Source organism: Scleropages formosus, chromosome 3 (genome assembly GCF_900964775.1).
Source record: "Scleropages formosus chromosome 3, fSclFor1.1, whole genome shotgun sequence".
In the NCBI taxonomy this organism is placed as follows: domain Eukaryota; kingdom Metazoa; phylum Chordata; class Actinopteri; order Osteoglossiformes; family Osteoglossidae; genus Scleropages; species Scleropages formosus.
The window spans coordinates 21,887,052-21,898,010 of NC_041808.1; the positions used below are offsets into that span (position 1 = coordinate 21,887,052).

General features: G+C 41.3%; 1 protein-coding gene across 2 annotated transcripts in view; it reads left to right on the plus strand.

Annotated features, from left to right (window-relative positions):
- The window catches only part of LOC108934976 (glypican-1-like), a 32,707-nt gene extending 23,331 nt beyond the window's left edge, over positions 1 to 9,376 (plus strand). For both annotated transcript variants that reach the window (XM_029250650.1, XM_029250651.1), the window contains exons 3-9: positions 3,159 to 3,550; positions 5,099 to 5,264; positions 6,124 to 6,254; positions 6,751 to 6,876; positions 7,259 to 7,386; positions 7,695 to 7,870; positions 9,061 to 9,376. In XM_029250650.1, coding sequence (XP_029106483.1) covers positions 3,159 to 3,550; positions 5,099 to 5,264; positions 6,124 to 6,254; positions 6,751 to 6,876; positions 7,259 to 7,386; positions 7,695 to 7,870; positions 9,061 to 9,266 — 1,325 coding nt within the window. In that variant the 3' untranslated portion in view covers positions 9,267 to 9,376. The remainder of the gene's footprint in view (positions 1 to 3,158; positions 3,551 to 5,098; positions 5,265 to 6,123; positions 6,255 to 6,750; positions 6,877 to 7,258; positions 7,387 to 7,694; positions 7,871 to 9,060) is intronic.
- Positions 9,377 to 10,959: the final 1,583 nt, after the last annotated feature.

Here is a 10,959-nt window from a genome sequence, read left to right on the forward strand (position 1 = left end):
GCCAGGGACATTTGCCTCACTGAGTCTTGCCAAATAAACACCACATGCAATTTGAGGAATGTGCAATGTGTCATTGTCTACACTTTGCATAATGACGCTGAGAGAACGAGATAGTAGCCGATGAGGGAGATGATTGAAGATACAGCATGACATTTCTTGGTTTCAAAACTGTGATCGGTCACAACTCACTGACTCCTGATCCCTTGGGAGGACTGGGTCCAAACTGACTACTGTCCTCAGCTGTAGTGAGTGCCCACTTTGTACCTCATACAACTCGATGGTTCCAGCAGAGCTGCCTCTGCTCACCATGGATGTGTATGCAGACCAGCAGAACATACACCGTCTTTTTAAGGTCGTAGGCTAGGTTGACCTCCAGGCCTATTCCTCCTCTTGTACTCTATCATTACTGTTAGTTAGAGTGGGTTCTGTTCCCTGTTGTCTTCACAGCTGCTGGCAACATAGAGACAGAGACAGAACACCAAGAGACTGCAAATACAGTATGTCCGCATACATAATACGAAGGCTGAAGGTCAAAAGGTTATGATATTTCACAGGTATGATCACGTAGCACTATCTGGTAAGTTCTACAAGTATGTCCAGGCATTACAGAATTCCTCTAAATTGTCAAACAGATGAAATATTAATATTTACAGCAGGAACTTTGGGTGTATACTGTAACAATACAACATTTCTTGCTAAATATGTATGAACCTACATTCCATACTGTCATCAGAAAAGGAATTTTGATAGTGGTTCAACAAGAATATAGAGGGGAAAAATCGTAACTTTTTTGTTTAAAGGTTTTTTTTTAATGGTTGAATGAACACCATTCTAATAACATTGTATCTTTTCACATTCCCAGAAGAAATTAAAAAAGCTGAAATGTTCCAAGGAACATCCTACAGAGACACACTGGAGGTAGATTCTGTGTATGAGCTTGAAGTGTTTTTTCCCTGGATGCCTAGAGAGGTGCATATACACTTTGCATAATGATGATGACCATGCATAATCACTTAAAGACAAGTCAAGGTCATCTTCCCATGCCTCCCTCCGTGCATCATAAGAACCAGCACCAATACTTGTTAAAACAGTATACAATGCAGAGATCATATCCCCAGGGTCTTGCGTTTCCTTAAACAAAAAGCCTCATTTGCATGTTAAAGTAGAGAGGTCATTGATTTTCTTAGAGGTGAATCATAAGCTCTTAAAACTCAGGAGCCTCTTAAAATGCACACATTGAGCACTTTATTATCATAGAGCCCACGCATGCAGTTCCAGTATTACTGGAGCAATTACATCATATTACCTCTATCAGTGGTACAATGAATACATGGTGAGCATCACTTTTTAAAGCCGAATTAGCTTTAATGTCGCTTCATGTTCATAAAAAATAATAAACTGGCATCTCATCCACATATCCCCTTTTTTCACACACAGTGTTTCCAGTATGGAGGAACACTGGCATCCTGCAGTGGATGAGCTGTTAGTGAAAATAGATTAAATAAATTAAAGTCTAACAGCAAACAGCTGGTTAATTTCAGCTTTATCAGATGTCTTTAACAGAACTTAAGTGGCGAATAATTCAAGGGTTTCAGCTGTGTTGTTGAACTTTTATACATTGTTACGTAGTGCTTAGATTTACAAATAATGTCAGTTACAAACCACCCCAGTTGTGTTCGCAAATCGAGGTACAAGGCAGGACACCTAAGTCTCTGTCCATCAGTGTAGACTGTTGTCTATACTTGTCTTAATTTGATTTCCTAAATGTGATGGATCATCGTCTTTGTATGTAGCTGTTACCAGGTTGTGTATCTCTCTCTCTCTCTCTGTGTGTGTGTGTGTGTGTGTGTGTGTGTGTGTGTGTGTGTCTGTGTGTGTGTGTCAGGTGGGGAGTGCATGGTCTGGCATGTGGTTGGGAAAGCAATTACACACCCCTTCCAGAGACCTGTGTGTGTTTTTTAATTTGGTCAGCAGCACATTTGAAGATGCACACATTCATTTAGCAGAATGAGATCCCCTTCCGCTAACTATTGGAGAGAAGACTGGTTTGTACCTTTCTGTACTCGTGAAATGATGGCAACGCTGTGGAAATCCACAGAAAAAGCAATGGAATCAGTGATATTTTGATGATTGTTTTAAACATACGTATAAGATAGTGTTTCACTGCTTTGTCGCCATCTACGCTAAATACACCATGTTACGCTGAGATATGGAAAAGTATCTATTACATTAGACCAACCCTAGTGTTTATAGAATGATGACTTTTTGGTTTTGTTTGTGATTTTTGTGTTTCGCGCTCGGCTTATCTCATGTTAATTCTTTTGCTCTGTTGTCAAACCTGTTCTCTCTAAGGGGTATATAGTAAGTCATCTCTGTGGTCCTTTATTTTTCTTAGTCTGGTTTCTGACTAGGGGGGTACAGAAGGTTGAACTGGGTTCTGCTCTCCCGTGGGTCTGGGGTTTGAGTCCCGCTTGGGGTGCCTTGCGGCAGACTGGTGTCCTGTCCTGGGAGTGTCTTCTCTCCCTCCAGCCTTACGCCCTCTGTTGCCAGGTTAGGCTCTAGCTCCCTGTGACCCTGTATGGGACAAGCGGTTCAGACAATGTGTGTGTGTGTGTGTGTGTGTGTGTGTGTGTGTGTATGTGTGTGTGGTTTCTGACTGTACACATTTGCAGAAATGGAGATGGGCTGAAGGAAAACTAGTAGAGTATCCCATACGGAACATCCATTGGTCTTTAAACTGTAGGCTTTTCAGTGCATACCTCACAGTCTTTGTCTACAGTTTTTGATATTTATCCCCATGGTAGGTATTTCCATTTTAAGAGCATTCCTGCCACACTGGTCTCTTATGCATTCCAGGTTTATACTTCTTTTTCTCAGTGTTTTTCTCCTCTAGAGGCTCTCGCTGTATCTTACACATCAATGGTTTCTCTTCCTTTAATGCTCACACTCTTCAGATGTCTCTGACTCACACACTGCAGATGAAGGTGTTTGTGTAGGCAGTGTTAAGGAAAGGTGATTTGTTTTCAAATCTTGAGGTCCAACTTCTTCACTCATATTAAATGTTTATCATTTGTATGGTGACTGACAGTTGACACAGAAACCCCGCAGGGCCTCCCGACTGCTTGACCAAGGCTGAATACTGCTCCTTGTCATTTCAGGCTACTTCCTGGAGCTGCTGAACCGCTCTGAATATTCTCTGCTTCACTCTCTTCGGTCTACCGAAGGACAGCATTATGCACAGAATGCACACGTCTTCCGGGACTTGTACAGTGATCTGCGAGACCACTATCGTGGCAATGGTGTCAACCTGGAGGAGGCCCTCAACGACTTGTGGGCGCGACTGCTGGAGCAGTTTCTCCGGGCCTCAGATCCGCAGCGTGACATGGGAGATGACTTCCTGGAGTGTGCCAGCAAGCAGGCAGACCTGTTGCGGCCATTCGGTGACGCACCCCGTGATCTGAAACTGAAAGCCATTCGCACCTTTGTGGTTGCCCGCTCCTTTCGCCAAGGGCTGCTTGTGAGTGCAGAGGTAGTGCGTAAGGTATCCCAGGTATGCTCTGGCCCCTATTTGTCTCTCTCTGTGCACATGCATACAAAGATTGAAATGTACGGTTATCATAAATCCTGGACAGAATCAGTATTTGCAGTTTTGGATCTTGCTGAATGATTGTTTTTCTCTCTGTATAGAGAAGTAGACAGAGAGAAGGGATCACTCGCCGCTGGCCATTTATTTTATCAAAATATCATCACATTGCAGAAGGTCCTGGTGAATATCAGCAATGATATTGGTATATTAGTTGCGACCTTTAATGCTGACCTTTAGTGAACTTGCCTGCTAAGCAGATTAATGGCACAAATCCAGAAAAAATTAACAAGATATTATGAGCAGGTTGAGTATTTTGGGTCTGAACTCTTTAAAAGACTGTCAGGAGCCGTTACAGAGAAAGGAGCCAAGAACTCAGCAAGCCATCTAGTATGCAAAGTTGTCACATTCATTGTCGCTATCATTTATGTAAACTCACCCTTTCCCTGATACCCAAACCTAACTCATTGTTGAAAATCATACAAATTTTAATCCATTCTTGGATTAAGTAAGTATGGTTAGTGTTTGTGTAATTTCGGTTTGTTGATGTATTCCTTAATGTATTACTCCTTGCGTAACGCAATACTGATTATTCTTCATATAGTACCTGTTAGTCCATGTTCTGTTCTTGTGCAATGGTGTTTCCACCGGTGGACGACTAACAAATATTATCTATGAAATATAATTCTTATAGAATGCAAGGCCATCAGCAAAAAATGAAATTCAGTAGCTGTGGGTATGTCTAAGAGCTGATGATTAGTTCAGCATGGTGACTCATTGGGTGGCACCGGAGCGTTACACAAGCTCTTTATGGAATGTTTTTGCTCTGTCTGTGTTTGCATGGGTTTCTTTTAAGTGCTCTGGTTTCCTGCCCCAGTCCAGGGACATGCGTTTCAGGTGAATCTGTGACTCCAAATTGTCCCAGGTGTATTTATGTGTAAATGCATTACATTACTATGCTGTATAGATGGGTGAATGATTGTAGGTAGTTTAGCTGTGTAGTGTATGTAGAATTGTAGTAGTGTATTTACCGTTGTAAGTCACCTTAGATCAAGGTGTAAGTTAAATACTAGTTAATAATCATTATATGTCACTTTGGAGGAAAGCATCTGCTAAATGAATGTAAATGTGAATGTAGTTGTTCCACTGTCCATGGTGCTGAGGACTGATTACGTCTCCAGATATCTGGAGTACAGAGTTCTCCAGCTGGTGGTAGTTATTGCTGCCACTGTCCTTGGTGCTGACATTCTAAAAGATTATAGTTGGTCCTATAAAGGTATAAATAGTCCTGAGAGCCCCCCAAGCTGTGAAAATAACAGTCTGAGGGATACATTTACATTTATTCATTTAGCAGCAGCTTTTCTCCAAAGCGACGTACATCTCAGAGCAGATGTACATTTATTCATAATACACTTGTTATGAATTTCATAACAGAATACATAAAGGACATATGGCACAGACATGGAATTCATTGTACTATTCTAATGAACGCCCTGCTTCCACATTACCACACAGGTGCCACTCAGTCCAGAGTGCAACAATGCCATTATGAGGCTCACCTACTGTCCACAATGCCGTGGTCTGGTTGACATCAAGCCTTGCACCAGCTACTGTCGCAATGTGATGAAGGGCTGTCTTGCCAACCAGGCTGACCTGGACACCGAGTGGGGAAATTTGGTTGGTAAGTGGGACCAAGAGGATGGGTGAAATGGGATATCTTGGTTTCTGAGTGGGGCATCTGGCTTGATTAATTGGGAAGGAACTGTCATATTTTAAAAGCTTATGTCTTGATTGAGCCATTTTTTATTTGTGAATAAATCACAGAAAAATTGTTCTGCATTCTCTATGAGCTGTGTTATAAGTTTTGGTTTTGATTTACTAGATTGTGAGTAGTCAACATGATAAACACAGATGCACTGAATGGTGATGAACTCAAGAGCTGAGTTTAATTCACAGTGACGATCTGTGAAAAACATGGACAAAACAAAAAAAGTTATTAGATGACACACAGGCTAGATGAGAAATGTCCTGGAATAGGATGACTTTGAGCAAATTGAAATGCTGCAAAGGCTACCTGCCCTCTATCCGCTTTTAAAGTCTTCCTTGATGGCATGATGCGTAACCAGTGTGGGGAGACAGACATGAATCTGAAGAGCACGAACCACATTCTCCCAGAGTGCACCTTCTGGGGTTTGTGACAGTCAGATTTCTCTTCTATTTCAACTTTTCTATTCTACCATCTTCACTGAAATGACAGTAGCTCCACTGAAAGCTGTTTCCACATTTAAAAGGCTTGTATACAAAAACCATCAAATCACTGATACTTTCTCCATTAGCTGTGCTGTGGAGCTGAATACTTTTACACAAACAGTGCAACATTTGTTTTCCACCATTACTGAATTTGTTTTTAATTGCTTTTTTCCTCAGCTCTCTGAGGAAAAGTAGGGCCCAGGGGGCAGATTGCTACATGTTTTATTTTAAGCCTCAATGAAGAAATAACCAACTGGCAGTATGTAACCCACAGCCTGATTTTCACACAGATGCTATGCTGCAAGTAGCCGAACGCTTCAAGGGAGCATCTGGTGTGGAGATGTTTGTCCTCGCCCTCTCTGCACATCTTTCAGACGCTGTTTTAAGCATGCAGGAGAATGCTGAGGTTTTCAGCAGCAAGGTGAGCATCTGCCATCTGCCTAAGGAAATCCTACTGGCATTGTTGTGGGATATGGACTGGTTTCAGGTGCAGTGACTGTTCACACATTTTTATTTGGAATTTTATTTTTGGTGAATGCCGCTTTGTAACATCTTAATGTCTGTGAGAGAGAAAAGGCATAATATTAAAAGGCAGAATGACCAATGTGATGGAAATGCAAGAAAAAGGAAATGACATCTGTATGCTTTTCCAGATGAGCATCAAAAAGGGAAGCATTTGCAGTTATGCGATTTAAAGCCCCAGAGAGCCGTGCAGTTTCTTTTATCATGGAGTCACACAGGGCTGTGGGTGAGGAGGTGCTGCGGGGTCACATATGGATGTGGGAAGTATATGACAAGGTCATATGGAGGGGCGGTAAAACAGGAATGTTGGGATGTACAGCTGGGATATGTAGGGCTGTGGAGGTGTTCCAGAAGAAAAGCTCCACCGAGGACGATGGCATGTAGTGTAATTCTAGGTCCTCCAGGCATGCGGAAGCCCAGGGGAGACCAACGTCGGCAGCTCATTGTCTGAGGAGATAAGAGCACAAGGAAAGGTGCACGTGGAAGACCAAGCGACTGCTGGGGGTCGGCTTGAAAAGCTGGTCAGCATGCTTTCTCTTATTGTCTCTCCTAATTTCCAGTCCAGCAAATTATCAATCCATGTTTTGTCATTCACATATAGTCCTTCTTTCAGAAATGGAGAGTTCACTATAAAGACATAAAAGTGGTTTGACAAGCGATTTTAATTTTTTTTAAAATTTATTTTTAGGAACCTATTTCAAGTGTGTGCTATTAATATTCATACATAAAAGCATAATTTTCAGAAAATGTAAATGTTATAGGCACAATGACCATTAAAGTGTGTTTGTGGAATGCAGAGAAACCCTGAAATAGTTCAGGTTGTGACGCTGAGAGTTTACTGCAAAAGGGCTGAACATATTTTCCAAACCCACTGTTTTGTGGTATGCTGCTCATTCCATGTAGGTGATGGATACATGCAGGAAGCTGAAGGATATGCAGCAATACTGGACCCAACTGCCCAATGCACTTTGCAAAGTGACAGCCGGAGCAGCCAATGAGGAAAACTGCTGGAATGGAGTGGCCCAGGCTAGGTATGTAGAGCAAATTCTATATGTCAAGTGCAATTATATGCAGCAGTGATCGGTCTTTAGGCATTAAGAGGGCTGTTATTTAAATGTAGAGGTAACTTGGGTGAGAAGCCAAGTCTAATGCAGTGGAAAGGTTTTGCAAAGCTTGGACTTGGATTTTAACTGCAGTAACATTTTGTTTGATTAAAAATTTATGTTCAGTTAAAATGTGGCCAATCAAGAGGGCAAGTGACCTACTACTATTTGTTGAACCACTCAAAACATATGTGCAGGTGAGCTGAAGTTTCTCTATGCCTCTTTTCCATGTGAAGGTACCTCCCCCAAGTGATGGGTGATGGACTGGCTAACCAGATCAACAACCCTGAGGTGGAGATAGACATCACCAAGCCAGACATGACTGTCCGCCAACAAATCATGCAGCTGAAAATCACTACCAACCGCCTCAAGAATGCCTTCGATGGTAACGATGTGGATTTCCTGGACACCAGTGAGTGGCAACTGCTCTTGAAGATTGCCAGCATGCAGTGATCGCTATCAAATGTATGACTAACAGCTCGTTGCAAGAATTAGAGAGGATCAGTTGACTTCCCCACACTCCGTTTTGATCTTAAATAAAACTGGTCAGTGCTTACTGTAAAATTGGTTGTCTCGTTTATAGACACAGCTTAATACATATTAAGGACCAACACATAATTCACTGTAACATAAGCAATAAACACCAATGTAAGATCGACAGCAACTGCTCGAATGAAATAGTACTTTCATGAAAGGATGCTATCTTTATTAAAAACTTCAGTGACCTCCAAAATGAATGGCACCCTTGAATAAAGATGAACAAAAAATGGCATAAAATAATGCCGATAAACAGCTATATGACATCACAAAAAATCAGATAACCCCCAGGCTTTTATTCAAACACATCTTTCAAAAGATTCATACAATGATTCATGATTAGTACTGTTTTCTATAGACATACTGGTTTCAAATATTGATCTCCTACTTTTACTACTTAGTGCAACCTCCTCTGGCACAGATAAAAGCATAAAGCCTTTTCATACAATTTTTTAATATGGCTGGAGAATACATTGGGGGATCTTTGATCAGTCCTTCATGTGGAACCTTTCCAGATCCTTGAGGCCCTTTCATGAATGCTTATGAGCTACTCTCTTCAGTTAGGCCATGAGTCTATGGGGTTTATTATTGTTAAAGGAAAATTCCAGAAAGAAATGACATGTGTCCAACAGGCAGTTCCATCTGTCTGAAGAAATGTTCAAATGAAAGAGTCATTCACATCCATCAAAGAATAGTTGAGGACTATTTAATCGTATGAACCACAATGATAAGACCTAAAGTCATTTAAAAAATCAAGCCATGAAGACATATCCCAAGCTCTAAAACGTGTGAGTCAGTGTAAGTCACCATGGTGAATAAGGTGTGTGGGCTGATAACACTACATAGAGTTTGTTAGAAGTCGCTTTGGAGAAAAGCGTCTGCTAAATAAATGTAAATGTAAAATGCTTCTTCATGCAGCTTTGAAATAATTCCTTAAATTAGTGTTTGGTTGGTAACCTATGGATCTGTGGTATGCTCAGTATGAAACAATTAGTTGTACAGTGCCCTGGCAGAAGAGCCCCCAATCTGAAGTGTGTAATCCTTGCTTCTATGCTTGGTTCACAGGTGATGATATCAGTGGATCTGGGAGTGGAATGTGCCACGGTGACCTTTGCCACCACGACCCAAGACTCAGCATTCCTAGAACAGACCAGCCCAACATCTTCGCCTATCCTGCTGAGAAAAAAGGTGTCCGGGGCTCAGGCAACAAGACCATCCTCTGCTCTGTCCTTCTTGTACTGTCCCTGATCACAGTTCTGCTTCAGCGATAATTGACAGGCAATTCCACAAATGGGGCCTGGGACTGGGAAGGGGGCTTTGGGGAGGAAAATGCGAAAAGGATGGGCTTTTCACTTTGCCAAAAATGAACAAAAAATGAATGAACTTCCTTGTATTTTGGAGAAGAAAAAAAGCTGTATGAATATTTTGTAACATTTTTTAAAATTTCTTTTCTAATATTTGGAATGGCTGTAGCTGTTTTTTTTTTTTTTTTTTTTTTTTTTTTGCATTTCTTTCGTGGTGTCTAGGTATTCTGACGATTCTGTACTTAAATGTTGAAAATCTACATACAGAGATAAATGAAAGAGCTTTAAATGAGAATCTACATATAGAGCTATTTAAGTCTGCTTTTAGTGTTGGTATAATAAGTGCTGGCGTTACAGTAGCACAGAGCAGAATCCCTGTCTCCTTCTCAGCTGCTTTAAAAATAATGAAAAGCATTTATTTACCAGAAGGTACAGCTCAGCTCGGAACTCAAAAGACAGCTTAGTAAGTTACCTGTTCTTTAAGAAAACATTTCCTAGAGTCTTAATTAAAAATGTGTTGTTATTGTTGAGATGCTGAAACACGGGATCCCAGCAAACAACTTCAGATATGAATTGAAGGTTATAAGCTCTTTTATTACTGTACAGGTGGAGAATGGGGCTCTCTTAATATCTTGCTTTAGCCTTACAGCCAAGGAAGCAGCGCAGTCCATAACGACTATTGATAAAGTATCGTGTAAGCTGATCACTTCTCCTTGTCATGCTGCGTTCTGGGGTTGTGGTCTTACTGCCAGTGTACCCCTCAGCCCAGCCCTTGTCTTGTGTGCACTACTGCCAATAGATAGGCATCATTGTCACAGCTGGTTTTGCCGCACTGTGTCACAACGCCCCAGAAATGGAGTGAGAATGTGGTTTTCCACCTGGGGGCCCCTGGGGGTGCATCCACCTTCACGCCACTGCACTGCCACACCAAGCATGTAAGCCACACAAGAGGAACTTGTGTACTTCTGGCCGCAGGCCTTGATGGGAAGACCAGATGTGATTGTTACAGTAGACTGGTCAGTCCAACAGTTCACCACAAACTGGACACAGTTGAAGGGTAAGGAAAGAAAAGAGTGCCCCCTTGTGGGGCAGTGGGGACATTCCACAGGAAAGAGGAGGCTGAATTAATGTACTGAATAACTTGTTTCACTGCCATTTGACATTCATTTGCACAGAATAAAATATGTAAAAACACTGAAGGATGACATTTTCAGTATGGAAATATGCTCCTCAGATGAATTACAAATTGGTGTTGTGTAAGAATGTCACCTTTCCAAAAACATTGCAATACACTAAAATGACAGTGTAACTCTCATGATTATCGATATGTACTCTAGTTTAAGTTTTGTATGTGCATGTGTGTTTGCACATATTACTGATTAGCACAACAGCTACATAGCAGCAGAAAACAGCAAAACGGTCACAGAAACATGGGACAGTACACAGAGAAATTGAAAATACATAGCTACATAATACAATACCAGGGAAAAGGTTATGGAGAAGTGGTCATGTAGCACTAAGACATTCCAAAAGGGTGACCAAATACTCCAGAATTATTGTGCAGATCTAGAAGTAACTTTTATAGTTTAAGAAACACGTGAGTCAAGCACATATTTTTGTTGAAGTAGCTTCTGGTGTGGACCAAAGCAATAAAATACTT